Here is a 22,439-nt window from a genome sequence, read left to right on the forward strand (position 1 = left end):
TGTTACCTTTAAAACACCTGTTCACCATTATGTCCCATCTGACACCACCAAACCTGCTTTGACTCAGACAATTCAAACACGGTGTGCAAAGATAAATGCAAGACATTTCTCTTTACAAATTCTGATAACTTCCTAACGACACGGTATGGTGTGTAAGAAATGAATGTAAATCTAATTCTAATTATTGAATGAAAAGATTATAGACAAAGAAACTTGTGGGCACACAACATATCATGAATATAACACCATGTATTATTTGTGTGAAGGTATGAAGTACATGACTTCAAATACAAAACAGCTGAAATAAAGTAGGTTAAATGGAAGAAGAGCAATAATCTCAAAAGCCAATGATTTTAAGTTTCACAAAGAAGTGTTTCCAAGTTTTCTTCTTCAAAGGGACAAAATATGTGTTAAACTACTGAAACAACTTCCAAAAACAATTCAACTCATCTGTTATACCAACTGAGGGGCAAAACTGTTTTGATACAGTACAGTACTAATAAAGGTTAAACAAAACTAAAAACCTTTGAAGAACAACTCAAGCAGTTCAATGTTAATACTGTTGCTCTTCTGCTGTGAAATAATAGTACAGCCTCATTTTTCAAAGAATATTGTTATGTAGTCTAAGTTACTTTGAAGAAATTAAATTTGTATGGACACAAAAATGTAGTCCGAAGTTACTATGAAAAAATTAAAATTGTATGGACACAAAATTGTAGTCTAAAGGTACTTTGAAAAAATGAAAATTGTATGGACACAAAAATGTAGTCTGAGGTTACTCTGAAAAAATGAAAATTGTATGGACACAAAAATTACAATTTCAACTCAAGTACAACATTAACCTAACCTTTAAAAAAAAAAGAAAAACAAAAGCAAATACTTGCAAGAACAAATTACAATAATTAGGATAAAAAATGACAACAATCACAAACATATATTAGAAAAAACTTGAATGAAATTTAGATAACTAAGAAAACTTCCAGGACTCGGCAGAAATGAATGATGAATATGTACACCACAATGCCACAGTGAGCTCCTGACAATGTTAAAAAGTATAAACTATTGGAATTTTTTGATACTATGCAAAAAAAAAATATACATTGAGATACAAAAAAGACAACCATTACACAATGAGAAAAAATCACAAAAAGGAGGCAAACAAACAAGTCACTGTAAAAAAATATAAGGTAATAAAATAAATAGCAATTGGACACAGCACTCTCACTAAATGTCATGCTTTGTAAATCATGAACCATATACAGGATCTATAAAACTTAAAACTCAAGACAGACTCTACAAAGGGTAGATCAAAGTTTGAGCACTCAAGAATCCAACCACCCATGTGATATTACAACCTAAACATCAACACAAACAACCACTGTATCTAAACTCCACAACTATAACAGGAGAAAATGACAACACTACAGGACAAGTACCACACCCACACACACACACACACACACACAAGACTGATCAATTAAATGGGGGACCTACTCAACTAAAAAAACACTTTCAACAGCGTAGTACTAAGAAGTACCCACAAACAAAACAAAAAAAACGGGGGATCTTAATCCTAAAATGAAAGACATAGAAAAACCAACCAGGTATACAATACCTGTGAGAATGTTGTGGAAGGCAGTTTCAACATTGGTAGAATCTAATGCTGACGTCTCAATAAACGAAAGTCCCTCCTTTTCGGCAAAGGCTTTAGCTTCTTCAGTTGGTACCGACCGCAGGTGACGCAAGTCAGATTTGTTACCTTTAAAAGTCAAAATTTTTAAATGGTTAGGAGGCATCAATCGGATACTAAATACTTTTAAAACCCTAAGATTATAGGAGATACAGTGTACCAACAGAATTACTCTTAAACTGTTTTACAAACATTGCAGCAACAACTGAAGCTCACACAGCTAATACTTCCAGGGGCCCCTTACAATCAATGGCGACAACCACTAAAATCACAGATGACAAAGCGGACGAGCTTGCTCTTCTATTCAATACCCTTACTCCAACTTGAAGTGATGGAATAGTAAAACGACATACTGACTACAGTAAGCCTCAGCTGGCATACTTAGGACAGAATTCTTGCTTTGTCTTGACCCTGTTCTTTTGCAGCATCCACCTGGTCAAAGCTACAATGCTTTCTGCATCTTGGAATGTCTTTTTCTTTCCTTAGGTTTCTTACTGGAGTGATCCACAGAATAAGGTGAATGTTGGGCAAGATTAAATTTTAGAAGGTCGTCAGCTAGGTGAAAAGAGACCAGAGGGAACAAAGAGTAAAAGCAAGCATATGAAGCTACGAATCTAATGAACATTTCAAAGAACTGAGTACAGTATACTACACTTTTCAAGACAGTAGCCCCAATGGGAAACGAAATGAATTTTGGAAGCCCCATTAAGCTGAAGGCTGATTAGAAAACAGGTCACTAGCACTACCTACAATTCCAGCTTTTCATTCAACACAGCAATACAGTACTGCACTAAAACAAACCACAGCTGCAAAAAATACAGTACGCTACCTGAATGAAATGGAAAGGCGATTAATGTACACTGCAGCATTCAAATCAAGCTTTCGCTTCTACACCACCAAGCTAATTAATAAACTGTATATCCTGTACACTACAGCAGTCAAAACAATTGAATTGGGTAAATACTGTACTCTTACTCCTTCTGGAAAAGGAATGAGGATGTTGTACAAATTCAAGCAAAGATGCGATGCATTAATGAAGCAATTCTTGACTTTTAAAATTCAACTTACATTTTAATCCATTTATTAATTTAATTTATTTTTCCTTTCCTAATAACTCATTACTACTTTCTGTATTTCCTATTACCTTCTTACCTTCCGTTACTTCTCAAATGAACACCATATTCTTTGGAGGATTGAATTTCAAGTCAATGGCCCCTTACGTCTTATTCCACATGAATAGGGTTTGTCTTTTGACTAATAATAATAATAATAATAATAATAATGAATGACAGTAGCACTGTAGTGACACACTCACTCACCTACAAGCATGATGACAATATTTTGATCGGCATGGTCCCTAAGTTCTTTAAGCCACCGTTCTACATTTGTGTATGTTAGCAACTTTGCTATATCATACACTAGCAGTGCCCCAACTGCTCCCCTGTAGTAGGCTGAAGTGATGGCTCGATATCGCTCCTGTCCTGCTGTGTCCCAGATCTGGGCTTTTATGGTTTTGCCATCCACCTGAAATCAAGATGAAACTAGTAATATGGATGTTCTGTTTGTGGTGGTGCTTTACGGCAACAGTCAATAGCTAGACTGATTTCATAGGATTTAAATATAAGACGAGTACAGGACAATATTACTACAAATGCGGTAGACATTTTGGCTGGAACATTTCAACGAATGGTGTCAGTAAACGTTCACCAACCTTAAATTATTTATGTACATTAAAATACATTTGATTTACCCATTAATACAAATAAGTTTCAAACAAAGTAAGACATTTTTAGCATAAAATTCTTTGGAATGGTTCTTTGTCACCCCTATTCCGTTAAAGATTTTCATAAATTCATGACTGTCTTTCATTAGCTGCTTGCCAAGGGTACGTCTAAAATCACACTTTCTTATTCCCAGTGCCTAAGTACTTAATAAGACTCCAAGCATTATGCTTTCAAAATTTTAATAAGACTCCCAAGCATTATGCTTTCAAAATTTTCTGTACATGTAAGTACCCTCGTGAGCAAAGTATCTACAAAACATTAAGCTACCTGATGACCTTATTAGAAACTAGAACTGCATAGAAATCATATAAAATCTCAAGAATATATATAAATATTCATATATATTATTAACAGAGTAAATATATACAAACACACTTTTCATGGTTAAAAAGAACATTTGCTACACAGATCAAAGATTCTGGCTGACTTCAAATTTGTTTCACAAGACGCCAACATTAGAACAAGTTAGCAACCAAAAGCTGCCGCCATACCCATGACCACAATTATGTCACTTTCTGATAACATGAGAAAAATGAATCTGTTACAGTACAGTACTTCTGATAACAAACTCAAGTTTTCTGGTATCAGCAAAATGTACATCATCTTTTCTTTTAGCTCAAATCTAATAAAATTTGCTCCTTTTAATTACAAAATGATTCTTGTCCCCAGCTGGAATTTTTACTTTTCATAACATAATTAACAGAACGTTTCTCTTCATCTTTTCAATACACTTTCATTAACATCCTTTTTTACATTTTAAATTTAGATTCAAATGTCCATCTTCACAACTCAGTGTCAAATGCCCCACTTTACCCTTTAAATTCACTTCCAACCATCCCTTTTACCATTTAAGTTCAGTTTCAAATGTACCACTTTACCCCTTAGAATTCAATTTCCAATGCTTCTCTTTAGCCTTTCAATTCAGTGTCAACTCTCTAGAGTTTCAAATCTCTCACTTTACCCTTTCAATTCAGTTTCAAACATCCCTCATTAATGCTTAGAATGTTTCAATTAATTATGATTATATACTATAAATCTTTAATACTCAACTTCAAGGGAACTCAAAATTATACAATGAAGTGTCAAGACCTCATTAACACAAATAGTCTAGCCAAACCACTTACTAAGAATTCTTAATTCTCACAGCGCTGGCTTGAAGGGTTTGTTCTTTACGAGATATACATCATCCTTACAAATACTACAAATTCAGAGTAAAAATTATGAAACTTGTCGCACAAAAGACAGAGGAATAATACGTCTGACCTAACACTATAGGAACTGACAAAATGCTAAAAATGAGCTACATCAAAAAACAACTCGGCTTAGATTATTCCTAAACTGTACATAAAAGAAACTTTTACATGACTACTAAATTAGTACGCTCTAAAATTTGCAATCTGAAGCACCCACAAGAAATCTGGGCAACTGACATTCCAAAATTCGTCTCGCTTCATTCGTAATAGAAAATATCATTCCTAAAGTAGCGTTCCCTAAATTTATGAACACTAGGCTCATGAGACCCATTATTTTCAAGAGGTTACACTCGACGGTCATCACAAGAGTCTTTAATCATCCTCTAAGTATCACTCATCCACTTAGAAATAAATGACCAAGTCTCCACCTGTCTAAGTGGACAATTCATCTGAAGAGTGATCTACTTAAGCTAAAGAGTGATACATTGCTTTTGAAATTGTGCACCAAACTATTAGATGTAAAGTGGTCTCAATGGTTAAAACAGGTTGCATAAACGTTCTGAGATTCTAAAGGAGACCTGAAAATAAACCTAGAATGTGTACATTTTCAAGTTTCAAAACCAGCTGAAGACCTGTGAGAGATATTACTCCAGGTGTTCATTCCAGGTAGCAGACTTTCATGCACAATACTGAGATGTTGAAAGTTTCCTTTTACAATGTTGCCACCCTTCTGAGGACAATTCATTGTTCTTAAATTCAGAAAGCAACTGAAACTAAAGTGATAAGCAAGTATTTCACAACAAACAAATGTGCTAAAGGCAGCAAAAAATTTTATGCAACATTTTTATGTGTAGCATTCGAACGATGATTCCTGCAACATAAACATTAATGCTCTAATTAAGACTGAAAGAGGTTGGCAAGGCTGACAGGACTGAAACCTTCCCAAACACTCAGAAGAAAAACATTCTCCCCAGCCAGTCATAAACGTCAAAAGACTGACGAATGTAATACACTTCTTAAAGGCTACCACCTACACAGCCTCTGTTGCTCAAAACTTTGAGGGTCTAGAAGTGATTCTCTGACACTCTCACGGAAAGGAATTAACCCACAATTAATGGAACAAACAAGCAATCAGGACAGCATAGGTCACCTGGGCCAAATGTAACAAGCATAAATTGTCAACTTCCTTAAAGCTACAGTACGGGAAGAAGGACTCCACCTTTTCACCTCCTCCTTATGCATCACTGCTGCCATCAACCAGCCCACACCAGTGACTACTTAAAGCAGGCAGCCTTGTCTTCCCTTGTACTCGACTTTCAAGGAATTAAGTTTTTATTCTGGTGTCACGATCATACTGTTCAGATGATCTTTCGTTTTTTTTTTGAACTTCAATAATATAACAAAATATACTATACAATACATTATCAGTAACATAACTTGGCTACCGATTTCTTGATCCACAGAAAATGTGTGTTTTACAACAAAATATTTTCACACATCTGGGAAAGAGCTATATATATACTGTGATTTAGATCTGGGGTCCTTACTACAGTAATGATGGTATTACTAGACAAAGTATATAAGCAAAACATTTCAATATAGTAAAATGCATTCATGATGTTCATTAACAAGATTCAATCACACAAAACCACTCTTCCAATATCTCTTCAGTTAAACTGGATCCAGTACATGGTAAATATTTTGTATAAAAATAAAATCTGAATATACCGTAAATATTCTTTATAAAAACCTAACAACTATGTTCGATTCTATTAGAAGACATTAATTTAATAATACTTAGCATGAAAGAAATAAAACCTAAAACCTGTTTCATATTGACCGTGGCTTCATTGAGATACTGACGATGTCAACTAACATCATCCTATTCCAAACTGCTGATATTCCAATGCCTTCAATGTCAATCATTTTTGGCTAACTTCTTTAAATTGACCCAGTACCCATCTTTGTGACATGAAAGAAATAAATTTACAGAGATTAATCAAATAAAGTGTGATGTCCATAGCAGTCCAGGTATGACTTGCCTTAGTTGATTTTACCTACTATTACATCAATAGAAAGTGCAGCATCATCAACTTTGCAATGATCAACAGTTTACAGATTTTATATTTGAACTTAACATATATTAAATTCAGAGAGAGAGAGAGAGAGAGAGAGAGAGAGAGAGAGAGAGAGAGAGAGAGAGAGAGAGAGAGAGAGAGAGAGTCGCATCCAACGTATTCATAAAATACAAAATGTGTCAGTCCAGTGTCAATGACTAAGTGTGTGTGGTGTATATTGGCAGCCTCTTCAAACAGCCCCATGTTAGTCAGGGTATGTGGGTACCAATAAAGGCACCTAATCTAGACAGGGTACAAGGAAGAATCCTACAAACATTCATTTAAAACATACATATACAATAAGAATGATTGCAAGTTGCAAGCACAGGGATTTTTTGATAACGTAAAGCTGAAAGAAATAAAACTTTAATATGATAAAACTTTGCACAACTTCAGAATTTAACCTATCATCATAACAATGAAATAACATTATGAGCTACTGCCAGCTTAAATAATAACTTTTAGGGCGTTTCAGTGCTTTCAAATAAAGAAAAAAGTTATTTTGCTTAGTACCTGACCTTCTATTGGAAAACAGGTTCTTTTACACAGCTTTAACTCCTATTTTTATGGCGGCCTACTTTCCCGGCTTATGGCTCGTTTGCGCTCATGGGCGCTTACTTCCAGCAAACTGCCAGGCTTAATTTTCTCTTTACGATAGGGGTCAAGAAAGAGAACCCGGGAAGCTGTGACGACGTGCATCGTAACGTGTACCTGCGAGGCCTCTTTGCATTTAATTTGCTTTGTTGTTGTATAGCGTGCTGAACTACAGGTGTGCATTTTGATGTTGTAATGTTTTGATTAGACCTAAGTGCGATTAGACAAGTTCCATGATTTGGGGATGCATAAATTTGTCCATAAGTTTGAAAGGTGGGTCAGTGAATGCTGTTAGGCAGTGGAGGGCCCACCTGCTTATCCTTGCTTGGTAATTTATACAGATAATATAGCAGATATGACAAGAAATAACTTAAACCAGTATCACTGTCTTCAGTACTGAATGTTGTAGTTGCCATCAAGTATTACTAATCAATTTTTTTCTCAGTTGCTTCAGGGATGAAATTTTACTTGTACAAAGCAAGAATGGTTTAGCTTATTAAACAAAAAATGCTCTCTTTGTCCAACTTCTAACAGCTATGCACTCTTATGAGTAAGTTTTTGTATTTTGCGCGAATGCTCATTTTACAACAAAATAAGATTCATATAATTACATCACTAACAATTCAAAGCATTACAGATCTTTGAACCTTAGTGTATATATATATAAAATCCTCTTAATTTTCATCTAGATTGATACAAAGTACCGCACAGTTTGAGACATGACAAACCTTTTTTCTGGCTACAACACAATAATATCTCATTCTATTACACAAGAGTGGAAATAGTATAACTGGCATCAACTTCCAATGAGTGAGGATACTACCCTATTAAGGAAGCATTTTTTCTCCCCTATTAAGTGAGGATTTCCTCTCTATGGGTATTATAAACCCCACTAAGTCCTTTCCTGAATTGACAGTGTATTATCATCCTACGATCATAGCGTCACGTCAGGAAGCTTACAGGGGTAGGGGTACTCAATGAAGGGAAGGATCCTGACTACAATATAATCATGCAACTTTAGAAGTGTTTTGTTTGTTTTGCACCAAAACCAACTGAAGTAACAGTTATTGAAAGTTATGCTCAGTACTTTGTTTTTCCATTTCATTAAAATATATGAGTGCTGTTTATGAATATCAACAAGCAATGAAATTTTTCATCAATACCACAAATATGAACAAATAATTTCCTCTTTTTAGTCATTTTCATCCTCTTGAAGACATACTTAACAACTGTACTACTACCTCACCACTTGGCCTAATACTAAGACCATATTGTTTGATATCAATTGCTCCTCAAGACTAGTGGCCCAGGCAAACCTATCTGGACTTTGGACTTGAATTCTGTAGCTTGTGAATGACTTGAAAAAACCTCAACCTCCCAAATTCATCACAAAATTGGTATATAAAAAAAGATCATTCAAAACATCCTACAGTACTTCTACAATGCCACTCAAATATGTAAGGAGTTGTTAGGCATTTAAAACTATCAAAGCTGCATTTTTTATGTCTGTATATTAGCAGGTATCTTAATAATAAGGAAACTTAATAAAATGAAATTGGTAAGTGTGTGTGTTAGGCTGATTTCTCAAAATGAATACCAGTCATGAGAAATCAGCAGCATGAGACAACATGGTTATCACATAATGAACCAAAATACTAAGTTTCATTAATTTCTATTCATTTGCTCTTGAGATGGATGGTTAAGACACAAATACTTTCAAAAAGAGGTGAAACCATAACCTCCAAATTAGCTGTCCCAAAAACAACTTAGTTTGGGACTTGTATACAAGTTAAATCAACAATCAGTCAATATTTCAACACGTAACATGTGCAAGAACTATCTGCTAACAGGACCCAAAAATAGACTAGGTAGACAGTAACTAAATACATAAGGCTGGCAGTTGAACGCAGAACCAAACAAGGTCGATATATCTTCTGAGGATCTGTTGCAAGAACCAAATGGTCAATGGTTTGCGTTAGGTAGGGTTACATTATGGTGGCCATTTGAGCCACATCTCAGACCCACAAAGAAAAGCCATTCAACAAGCAATTTCAGCTAAACCTTGGACACATGCTGCTGTACAGAGAACGGGAATCTCAACGTTTCTAAGAGTAGAGCAACACAAGTTGTAAAGAAACCCAAATATTCTAAATCTTTGATAGACACTACCTGGAAAAAAAAAAGTCCATTTGATTAAGCATTCAACTAATGCTCTGAAGTAATCTGAACTTACAAATACCAAACAGAAGACACAAAATGGGACATTGCAACATACCTCTATGCTTCTGGTGGCAAACTCAACACCAATCGTTGATTTCGATTCTAGGTTGAATTCATTTCTTGTGAAACGTGAGAGTAGGTTACTCTTGCCAACACCTGAATCTCCAATTAGCACAACTGAAAAAAGAAAAATACAAGTTATGATTTGAGAACATAAACATCTAATGCATGTGTAGTACCCTCCCACCTTATTTTAAAAGGCACCTGTTTATTTAATTTCCTCCAACTATGTTGATTTATACTGTTTACCTGGCCTCATAGTGACTGGCTGCCAGTTGTACCTGGCTCCTACAATCAGCTGTTGCTAATGTAAGTCATTTAGAACCATAGTTTTCTAGAGCCTCAAGACAGCCAACAATTTTATTTTCAATTCTGGGCCCTACATTTGATTGTTCTTTGGCATTTAGCAGACATAAACCTCTCCTTCATTAATGCAACTTCAAATTACTGTATTTAATTTTTATGAAGTTTTTAACCCATTCAGAGCTTTGCTAAATTTGTAAGCATCCTAGCTTGAAGTGACATCCAAGATCTTTGGTGGCTTTAAAAAAAAAAATCATAAATCAGTTGGTGCTAAAGTTTTCCCATGCTCTATCAGCAGTGCTGTTATTACTTTTCTTCACCAATTGAAAATATCATCACAATTATTACCTTTTTTGAAAAAAAACAAACTATTCCCTATCACAATACCAAGCTACTGAACCATTATTTTCAATATGACTAGGACATCACCTGCAATGATTAAACTTAAGGTGTCAAGGAAACAAAAATAAATGAGGAAATAAAAAGAAAGTTAACTGCACAAACAATATATGCTAGAACAATTCACCAGTCTACTGCTTGTCACCAACAGTCAACAGCTCTGTAAGCCACTGACACTAACAGGATGTTTCAATAATGCTAATCTCTGGACTATGTCAAAATCCTTTCCCTTATCATTCACTACCAGTGTAGCTGATTACCAACTCGAATTCTGCATAAGCCTGTCACCAGTCAACACCACTCAATTACACTTGCCAATTAAACAAAATTTTTCAGGATAATATCAATTCATTATATTTCACAATGATCATCACTATCTACTAAAACACGATAAATATCATGTTCCCTACACATCTGCAAAATATGGTAATATCTATAGATTTATAAATATAAAATGCCAATCTTTTAAAACTTCTCTCGCACACTTCCAGCCAGTCAACACATGAGGGAGAGGAATTATGACATATCTCCCTTTACTTTCCCTTTAAATTCCTGGCTAGGTTCCTGATTCCAATCAGCAGATAGTAGGTTTCCCCCAGACTGTGTCAAAACCCACCGAGGGCAAAATTAAAGCTAATATTTCATTCCTTAGAGAGCTGAATTAAAGCTAATATCTCATTCCCCTCCGACTAGTCTGAAAACTAGAAGGTACTAAAAATGTCATTTCTCATCTTTTGCTTTGCTCTTTTGCCTTGTGGCAGATAAACTTCAATGTCACTTTGCACTCTCTTTTTTCTCATTCAAGTTTGAATTCCTTGACACTGCACTGAAGGATAATAAAAATGTGTCAGTGTAAGGTTATATTATTGTATTTTATGAAATACTTTATACTATAATCTACCCAATAATGTCATGATGAAATTTTAGAAATTATAATTATAATTTGGAAGGGCTACATGACTTTTCCTAGGTCCCCCAACAGAATAGCTGAAACTTATTATCAGATAATTACCCTAACCTCATTTACCAATGACGCAGAAATCGTGTTCATCACACCTATAAAATGTGACATTCAACTAAGAACCTTACTGTTTGGTGTAGGATCTGAACCATAACATAAGAAAGTAAATGAGTATTATCTGCTTAACAGAAATTTTCTTTACTTTGAGGCAAGCATCAAGGGCAAATCCCACTGTCAATGGTGGACTGGATAAAGATGTGAGGCAAGTACCATCATCTGACTCACCAGGCTAATCCTCTCCTTGAGTGAGGCTATCCCATGACGATACTATTTTATTCATGGGAGGGATTAGCAAGGACACTGAAGGCCAGACAGAGAGAATGCTCCTTTTATACACGTAAGCAACCAACACAAAACCGATACTGGTTCGTGCACTGTACATGCACGACAGACAAAGGGCTATTAACGAGAGGTACAGTACTGAACATTCAAACAGTGAAGTAACATTCACTGATGGAAATCTGCGTTGGAAATGACACACTTTGCTTGAAAAGAACCCTCTCTCACTGACCTGTGGGGACATCACACTACCTAGTACCTCATAGATATTACATTTGATACTTTTCCTGTAGTTATGTGAAAGCCTTCATTTGATGACATTAATTCCATACAATGACTTAATAGTCTGACTAACTTTTCAGATTATGTATCAAACTACTGCACTGTAACAGTTATGTAACATACAGGATGTTCTCGATTCAAAATCAAGACTGCTTATAGGAAGTGTACACCAACAAAATGTCATTGGTGGTGTACTACACTAACAGTGGGGAAAAAAAAAAAAAAAAAAAAAAAAAAAAAAAAAGTAACCCCAATTTTGTGTTCAAAATTAGACACCACCTTTTGTTACTTGACCCCATTTTTCTGTAGATAAGGCTCTTTTAGCTAAATTGCTGCAATACAACAGATATCAGCTCAGCAAGTACTAGGAGTCATTTTTTAATACTTTATGTATAGTGTTTACATATTAATTTTACTTTAACCTGATAGCTAAAACATATTTGTATTCTTGAAGATTTTAGTACAACAAAACACTTCTATTTCAGAAAGATATTTAGGAATAATTCTAGTTACTTCCATGAGTCTATCAAGAGTTCCTCTGCTGGCCAACTGATTGTTAATCATGTCGCTCACATTCTCTTTTTTCTTAAATAGGTTTATTAACATTCTATCTCATAGAAGTTTGCTATGCAGTTTAAAGATCTAGTCTTCTCCATATGATTAAGTGCATTACCATAAATAGCAAAATGACAATCAATTACTATATTTAAACATCAAGTAAAATAACTACCATACTACATCCATAGTCTTACATTTTAAAACATTCATCCCTTCAAATGTAAACATTCAGAAATACTGAATAGCTATAACAAAACAATACGTAACAGTCTTCCCTATACACATTCACCAAGAAATGTTTGCTAGGAACACACAGAGCGTCCATGAATAACTTTACGAGGTTTCTGGATATTACCAGTGTGAGGACCAAGAGAGGTTAGTAATATATTCTAGAAGAAAACAGCCTCTCATCACAGGTTTTGTAACCACATGCCCGGGGTCTGTTTAAAATGCAAATGAAAAGTCAACATTCCCTCATATCAATGCCTTTTATGTTCAATTTAATAATACATGAGGTAAAAATACAGAATCTAGTATACATTACAATGTATATGGTAAAACTAATAAGAGTAAGTTATACATAATCTTTAATGTTTGTAATTACAAACTTCAGTATCAACAAAAACTTTTAAATTACTTGTGGAAGATAAAACGTGGATGAATATGTCTGCACTGTGCAAACTATTCTACACCAGTAAAACTATCCTTTAATGAGAATTTAAAAAAAAAAAAATTTCTTCTGTTAAAATGCAAAATCTACAAAAGATCTGGGGCTGTAAAATATAAATCACAGTCAACCTTTTCCATTTAGTATATCTCAGCCAAACACACCCCATTTGCTCCCTCCAAGGACACATTCCTATCTGAAGGGTAATCTTGTTCCTTTTTTAGGTGGATACGGTATCAACAGAGCAGAGCCAGGTAAAAAAATGATAATGTACAGGACAGCATTATGCAGAACGAGTACTCTCCGCTTGACCAGAGGAAAGTGTCAAATCATCCCCATGAGCAACCGTACCCATGATATGTAACCTGCCTGGTGTTTTCTTCTGATGTCTCAGCCAAAGATGTGCCACTTCTCTTTTCTACTTTCTCAAGCAAATCCTGCTAAAAAATAACCCCTTTCACACGTAGAAAGACCCAAACTACACTTAGTACCCAATACTTCCCAAAATTCTAAATAGGATAGCCACACAGAGCTATAACTCAACATTCAACTACGAATACTGATATAGCTCTCAAATCTCTGCTCTGAATACAAATAACCAACACAAACAATGCCTACCAATTCTGACATTTTATTCACTAGAAAATTGAAGAGCGATTTCCAATGAAAGTAACTTCAGTACAGCATTAGTTTAAGGATGTACACGGGGTGACAAAAACCACATTCCATGACACAAGAATATAAAACTTACAAAACTTAATAGTTGTGACCTCCCACAAATTTGAAACTATGAAAAATGGGCTTTGGTTAAGCATACCTCACGATTCACTGATTCTAATTAAAACAATCCCACTCACTGACTTCACCTGAATAATCTTGAACTGAATGGAACTGCACCCATGAACACATAGTTCAAAAGGTGATCAATAACAAAAACTATTAAAGGTGAACTGCAGCAATGATACTGAAATTATGTACCATAATGAATCTGGTTGGAAAGATGAACTCTGAAGTAAAATACAACCTAATTTATTCAATGTCACCTGCAGAATTAAAAAGATGTGCAAATCTGGAGAAATGCATGATCAAGCTACGTCATCTATGGTATTAAAAAACTGCTGCATCACATCTGAATGAGTCATGCAGAATACATTTAAGTGACGTACCTGACAGATTACAGCAAAAGACGTAACCTAAATACTTTGCTTCATAATATGCTGGGAGCTTATCTCGGCCTACCTTATATTAATGTCTGGGTCTAAGCTGAGAAAGTACGTGAAGTTCTTACCAAAATATAATTAACTTTATAAAACAGAAATAAGTCATAAAGTTTAAACTAGAATTTAGGCTAGATACAAATCACTGTGGAATGACAGTATACCTAAGGATTAAGTTTAGGTGGGCCTCAGTTGACTTTGGTTGTCTGCCTTACTCTTTGAATAGTGTAAGCCTAAATTAATATTTGAAGATTTCTGTCATGAAAATCACTTAATACCAGTATCCCAACAGGCGATCCGAATGTCAGAAGTTAATTAAAGGGTATCGGCCTGCGATTTTGGTGATATTGGCTCAAATTCGTGAAAATTAGTTATCGTCATATTTCCACAGATCTGGGTCCCGCCATTGCCACACGTAAGATAATATCGATATTAAACGGTTTAAAGGCCAATTTAAAGGCCACACCCAAGTAGAGAATTAAATCTGGTTAGGGGTGGTTTTACTTATTTCATTTTGCATTCATTCTTCAGGTATTTCTATTTCTTTTCATTGGTATTCTTTCTCGTATGCCGCTAATATGTTTTCCTGATAGAGATGGCAACGCTTCCCAGGACTGAATAACGCGAGCCAGTTGTCCCAGATTTGATGTAATCGTGTATTTGTTATTTTCAATCCATTGCAACACTTCCTCGGACTTTTGGACGTCAATTGTGTATTATATATATTACCAACATGCCAGAAAAGAAGTTTAGTAACCGAAGGGAAGCAAGCTCTCAAATATCAAAACTTATCTTGAAGCTAAAAGTATAGACAGCTAATGTTATGGCTTCTCACAAGTTGCCACCAACTACGTGTGCTGAGGAGATGCCAAGTACTTCCTATTACGGCCTATTATTCCCTTGCAAAATATTATATCAAGATGATGATGATGATGGCACTAAAATCTGATGATGAGGAGAGGGAGGAGGAAGAGAATGAGCATTTTCGAGATGTAATTGCTGTCCCTTAGATATTGAAGCTGCTGGTGCTCGCATTGTGGCAAAGATCACTAGACAGGGAATTCATATACTATAAAGTATTTGTTGGTGAAGGGGATTCGACAGCATATCATGCAGTTTGAATGAGGGCACTGGTCCTATGGCACTTATATCCAGTGCTCAAGGAAGAATGCATAAACCACATTCGGAAGAGGATTGTCTTTCATCTTATGGCCTTGAAAAGATACACAATATGTTTCAAATATGTAACAACAACAAACAAAGTTATGTTTAGGAGTGAGCTTGGAGGACTCAATAAATTGAGTGATAGCACGGTCATAAAGATTGGAACATGATATCAGCTATGCAGCAAGTTCATTGCTGCCTATTATGAAAAATGACACCTGAAAGGCCTTCAGATGAAAGAGAAGACCAGTATGTCTGCTATGCATTCAAGAAAGCAAAGAACATCAAAAGGAGGATATGGAGGGGCTCATTAGCCTCCTAAAACCTGGCAGCACAAGAGTCGAGTGGCATTCTATGATTATCCCCAAAAATAATATATGATAAACTATTTTCTTTAAGTGATGTGTTTTTTTAGAGGGAATAATATTCTCTTATAAAAGAGAGGGGAACAAGTGCCATGTAGGCTTTTCCAAGAAACTTTATATGCTTCTAAAAGCAAAATAAATGGTTAGTTTAACTGCATTTTTCTCAAAACTTACTTTTTCTACATTCAAATTCAAAAACTCCCGATGAATGGATTTTAAAAATCTAAAAAGCAATTTGAACAAAGATAGTGAAGAACACATCAAATTTATTTTTCTTTTTTTCTAAAAAATTTTTTTACCAAGATTTAATATATAATTTTATGGTATTTTTTATTGCACTTTTTAAAATATTTTTTAAAATAGCATACATCACATATTAGATTTTTGAGTTTGCGTTTTATTTGATAGAACTAAACTTTCTGCTATTACTTTTGTTTTTAAATTGAATGATAAATAATGAAGGAGATGTACTTTAAAAAAACACAAAAAATGTTATGTTTAAAAGAAAAATATAAAAAAAGTTTTCATCCAATTCACCTGAAATTTTGTATGCATCTTCGGTCAAACTAGAGGTAACACCTGTACACCGAACACAAAATTAATCCCTGACCCCCCGATACCCTTAAAATCCTAATAAATAAACTATACAAGAACTTTAGCCAGCCCATAGTAACAAATATACCTAACCATACCTGGCATCACTATTACTTCCACTGCAACTGGAAGTCACAAATACACTGATGACCTATTTGATGCAGAAATTACAGTGTTTTGGTTACAGTACAATACAGTAAACCAATTTCTTCCCAGAACAGAATTTCATAGCACCAGTGGTTGAATGATAATCATTTCAATGTTTTTCCAGTTAGACTATGTGGAGCTTGTTGTTAAGTGCCTTATTTTCTGGAAATTGTCTAGCTATCGGCACCCCTTGCGAGATTTCTGTCACCTCTTGCTTTTTCATGGAATCTATTATTCCATGTCATATAACAGCCTAATTCCTTAAAAACTTCATGACTTCTCAAAAATACCAAAACCTTCAGACTCCTCCCAGTTTTCAAAAGTTGATATAGATGTACAATACATCATTGACGAAAACCCCTTCATGTTTAGCCTAGATAGTACTTAGGTCAGGTACTGGCACACAGGGTGCATGAACTTACTCAAAGTCACAAAGAAGCTACACCCACATATTTATAATTCCAGCATGGTACAGACTCAATAGTGAAACAGCCTTCTACCTTCAAAACTTGGGATATGGAGTATGTTAACTGTATGTAATGAGATAGGAGTCCAGAAGAAGGCTCCTAGCTAGTTACGGCCTGGTGTCCTTGGGTGGCTTAGGTGAGGATGCCTGGTGTTTTATAACCTTATAGGTGGCATGTAGGCTGAGTAATTCACATCATCACTGACAATTTCATTTTTTATAACTGACCATATAGAACCCAGCATCCTAGGTTCATGTAGGCTGCCTCCCTGTAATTCACATCATTACACTGACCAGCTGGGATTCAGCACCCTAGGTTAGGTTAGGATGTACCCTGGGTAAATGTAAAGGAGACGGCTGCACAGATATATCGTTTTTTCATATATCAGCTATACAATTCAGAAAATGGTGTATGTGATGCAATGCAGGAGAGATAATTTCAGAAGTCTACTGAGATAACCAGAAATTCACTATACATTGTCTGTATTTTACTTCATTCCCAAGAGGATGGTACTAAATATGGCGGCCTTTGGAACTTCCGCCATGTTTAGTACCAGCCACTCAGGGACTGACGTAAAACATTAACAAGACAGTGGCTTTCTTATTATCTCAGTAATTTTCTCAGATCTCACTTGTAATGCATTATATACCCCTTTGTCTCTGTTGTTTAGCCAAAAAATTATATTAATGTACGATACCTCCTTATGGCCCTCTCCTTCACATTTACCTGTATCCTGTAATGGAGAATCGACAGGAAACGGTCACACCAACCTAGCCAAGGGCGCTACTCAAGCGTCTTACCAAGCGGTCTTCACCCACATCACTGTTGTGGTGTAAAATGTGTGATTAGCAGATGACAGTGCATCAAATTTAATACGGGGAAAAGTACTGTTAAAATAAAAAGGGCAACATACGTTAAGTTACAATTTCCATATACAGACCACCAACAGCACAGCAAGTAGACATTTACGACAGAAATCGACAAAAACATGTTGAGAGATTTTGTTATAACACCCCTGGTCCATTTTAAATTTTCCTGATCTTGCTATAACCAATCCACTAATTAGATGACTTACTAGCCTAACCTTATGATAAAACTGGCCTCCTAAAATGTGCCAAATTACGGCAGACCTTACCAGCATAAGTACCCTGTTAACTAGGCTACCTACCAAACACTCGTCTACCATATCATCCATAAACTAATCTTGCTAAATAGTTTAACCTTGGATTTGTTACTTTAGGCGGCTACTTACTACTACTTATTCATCCCATTTACTAAAATGTAACAAGGAAACGTACTTTGTCTTCTGAATGACGAAGGCAGTGCCCGATTAGGTATGACATTTTTATGCTAACGGGTTCATCTCTTTTTCATGAACGGATTAGATTAGGTCTGGATAAGGGTTTAAAGCTACCATCGTATACCTACGAAGTTTAATAGCCTCTGTAGCCTAAGATTATGTTTTTTTACCTTTCCTGTTGCAAACAAATCTAGAACTTTAGTGTTTAGGTATCAAAGTATTTTCTATAAAGAACATAAATATGGATCCAGCTCTTAACTAGATTAACCAGTGTCAAAATGTTATGTGTAGCCTACACATAGGCAATGTATATTTATTAAAATATCAATAATTTATAATTTAACTTACAAAATGTACAACTGCTGAGAGGCCTAAGCCAGCCTAGGGTACATTAAATACACAATACATGCATAGCCTAACTTAGAAGTTTGACCTAGACTTGGCCTGGGGCCTAAAAGACAATATCAAAAGCTTTTTTATGCAATTACATAATTCCCCAAGATATTAAACTGAATTAATCTAACCCATTTCGCAAAGGCTACTCACCGGGAGCCCGTAATTAAACAATTACGAACTTGCTAAAATAACGCGAAATCTACCCTGACTCTGCGACTTTATTAACTTCTAAAATAAGGTTGAAAATTAATATTTGTCTAGAATTAACGTTCGTACAGTGGACTTCCTAATACTAGAGGGGATAAGCCGCCTGACTGGTCGTCTGTAAATTACGCTATGCAAGATTCCTGCATGACGTGTCCGATCAGCTGATTTGTGTCATCTAATGGCGAGTGGGTGGATATCCCTCACTTCAACCTCCAAATTAAGGGCGAAGGACCGGGGGCAACCTTAAATTAACCTTACTTTAAGATGACGGAGAGGACTCACTAACCTTTGAATAAATAATCATATTCATCGTCCCTGTTCCCCATTTTTCACAGGCGAAAATGACCGAAAGTAAACAAAAATTTTTCGGCTCCGGAAATGAAACGGCCACTAATGTTAAAAGAGGGGTTTTATCACAAATTTTCTGTCACCATAAACTTGTTGGAGGTTTGATAAATCATTAACTACTCTTTTCACCGCGACCAGTGCCAAGATGTCCGAAATACAACCGGATAAGAGCGGAGATGTTCCTCACAATCAACTAAGATGGCGAACCGTTACGCCTCTGTGCGCAGCTCAATAGGATACGGGTTTGCGCAGACTGACAATAAACACGACACGTAGGATCCGATTTCGGATCCGATCCCCCATCGCCGCCCCCGTCCTCCCATACGGGATTCGATCGTTGTTTTGGTGCGGCTTCATAAGCGATCGAAGCCCGATTTTCTCAAAATATTTCGTTGATGAGTTAAATGCTGACTAATATCCGGCTCACATGTTGTAATAGTTTGATAAAATAATCTCGTGACGGTGAATAAATAGGTTTTCGTTAATGTGGGGTAATTAAAGACATTTCTTCGAGTCTTTGAAATGTGCGCAATACTATTTACCGTCATGACAAGCGGGTGACATTTGTGCCACGGGAAAAATGAATAATGTCAGATGACAGTTATTTCAGTTGGAGAAGTCTACTTAGCATCAACATAGCAGGATGCACTATGGAGGAATTACTTGACGATTTTATTTCTCAGAAAACAGGAGCAGGAGCCATAGGGCGTACACGAGTTGCCAAAGCGACCAGGATGTCACTTGAGAACTTAGTAATTACTCTCAATGACTTTTGGCTGTGTTGGTGCCAGTGCACATCAGAAGGCAAGTAAGTTAAATAATGTTGCTTTATTTTCCGTTGACATGATTCATTAACTATTTCGCTAATTTATACTTAGCATTTACTTTGTTCTCATATACCAACTATTTTGGCGAGTTTCTTCTTTATATGAGCAATAATAATAAATGTATTATTGTTATATGACAACTTTATTTTTTCATAAACCATGAAAGCAGAGGCATACAAAATTTGGTTCAGAGATTTTTTGTAATAAGTTTGTTCAAGAATGAGTTTTTTAACGTTAAGAATGAATCAGGTATCAGTAACAAATTCAAATTCCTCCTGTTTGCGATTTATACGAAAGAATATGACGCGAACGAAATAATAATAACAATAGACGGATGCTTGAGTACTCCCCCGAAAAAATCATAAAATGGTCGTTATGGTTAGCGCTACAAAACCGTCTCGTGTCGTCATTGTTACAGCAGCCCAGCATTAGATAATATAATGCAACGGATTTTCCTGTTAAGACTTATCTCTCTCTCTCTCTCTCTCTCTCTCTCTCTCTCTCTCTCTCTCTCTCTCTCTCTCTCTCTCTCTCTCTCTCTCTCTCATGCATCCCCAGATGCAGTCACAAATACCTCATTTCTTAGTTAATCCTACGTCGTGATACATTCTCTCTCTCTCTCTCTCTCTCTCTCTCTCTCTCAAGTTTCCAGGATGTTTTTCGCTTTTATAATGTAGTCTTGTGAATTTAAATGTGTGCAAATGCAGGAGTCAGGCTTTGAAATTCTCTTTTTGCTCCCGTTTTCCTTTAAAAAAAAGGCGGTTGAACTCATCTTTTATGGTACGAGTCCCATTTTTTTTTATCCCATTCTTGTCTCCCACAAGCTCTTGTGAAGCCCATACTTGAAATAAACAAAAAAGGATTCGATGGTAAAGTCGTCCAGCTCTCTAGGGATGAGGTTGCAAGTCCCAGCCATATTTTTTAACCCTACTAATGCTGATGCACATTCACAGTCCAGTCAACTAATGGACGATAGGTTGGGATCGAACCACGGACCTTGCAAATACTCTAGCAATAACTTAGACCTAAAATGGATTATATATAAGTGTATCTGCCCCCGGCCAGGACTGGAAAATATACAGGGGTATAATTCCCTTTGGGAGTGAATTATTCCCAGGGTGTAGAGTGTGGGCGTATGTGTGTGGATGCGTGCTTGCGTAGTTACGAAAAAATAGCGCTTATTCCCATCTCAGTATTGCATCTGCAAGCCACATGTTGCGATGCATGAGCGATTGCAACATGACGTCGGTCATTAAACTGGTCATTTTTATGCACTAAAAATGTACTTGGAGTTTAATCATGCCAGGAATAGTAACCAATGACGCTCTTCTGAAGGGGAGGCGGGTGGGGGAGGATATTAAAGCGACTGAAATAGTCACTAAAGCTTTGTAAACGAGTCTGTCAGAGGACTACCTAGGCCTACCTGTCTGTCTGTCTATCTAACTGTCTATTGAGCTAGAAAAAAGAACAAACAACTTATGATTTAGACTGTGTAAAAGACATGGAATATAGTAAATATATATAACGTAATTCTATAGAACAACAACTACGTAATATGCAGAAAATGTGTCGCGTAGACAAGACACTATTTCAGCCTAACTCAGGGCTCAAATTAGGCCTACAGTCACCTCAAAGACAAAAGATTGTTTTTGGTTATTCACGAAAGGATTGGGGTTGAGGTATGGTAAGGAAGGGCGTAAACTGGTAGGAAGTACGCCAAGCAGGAAGCAGGAGTTAAATAGGAAGAGAAAGTCAGGAATAAAGAAGTCATTATTCTTACCTAAAAGGATTCCACTCACCTTTTTCCATTTCACGAAGACCCCAACCAGCGCCATCTATTGAACGGTAAATATAAATAGAAACTGGTACAAATTATAACACCTTTCTCCACGTTACATTCGTTTTGTCTCCCTTTTTATAGTGTTAACATGACGATTTTACAGTTAACTGACGGGAAATGCATAGTTCCTGTAATTTACGAAATGGTGTAACAAGAGAAAGGTAAATGTCACGTGTCAATCTTGTGGCTTGAAAAGAACGGCGCTAATGGTTTTGTAAACAATCTGACTACTGCCTAATCTTGTTTAACGACACCTCAACCATTATTACGGCTAGCAAACATCATTAGCTCGAACTGTAGATTAAAATTAGTGTAAAATATTGAATATGTACGGGTGTAAATAGCGTTTGATTTTAATATATATAAATATAATCTTAAGATAAAACGGAGGTTAAAATGA

The 22,439-nt window shown here is 35.9% G+C and overlaps 1 protein-coding gene across 4 annotated transcripts in view; it reads right to left on the reverse strand.

Annotated features, from left to right (window-relative positions):
- The window catches only part of Rab11 (RAS oncogene family member Rab11), a 28,961-nt gene extending 6,810 nt beyond the window's left edge, over positions 1–22,151 (reverse strand). The window contains exons 1-4 of one of the 4 annotated variants that reach the window (XM_067128025.1): positions 21,999–22,151; positions 9,654–9,775; positions 3,010–3,214; positions 1,616–1,759 (exon numbers count right to left, since the gene is read on the reverse strand). In XM_067128025.1, coding sequence (XP_066984126.1) covers positions 1,616–1,759; positions 3,010–3,214; positions 9,654–9,775; positions 21,999–22,008 — 481 coding nt within the window. In that variant the 5' untranslated portion in view covers positions 22,009–22,151. Of the gene's footprint in view, positions 1–1,615; positions 1,760–3,009; positions 3,215–9,653; positions 9,776–19,310; positions 19,645–21,998 lie in introns of those variants that run through there. The other 3 variants (XM_067128024.1, XM_067128023.1, XM_067128022.1) reach the window with 3 other exon arrangements.
- Between the last annotated feature and the right edge of the window lie 288 nt (positions 22,152–22,439).

This window comes from Macrobrachium rosenbergii, chromosome 26 (assembly GCF_040412425.1).
Source record: "Macrobrachium rosenbergii isolate ZJJX-2024 chromosome 26, ASM4041242v1, whole genome shotgun sequence".
Taxonomy (NCBI): Eukaryota; Metazoa; Arthropoda; class Malacostraca; order Decapoda; family Palaemonidae; genus Macrobrachium; species Macrobrachium rosenbergii.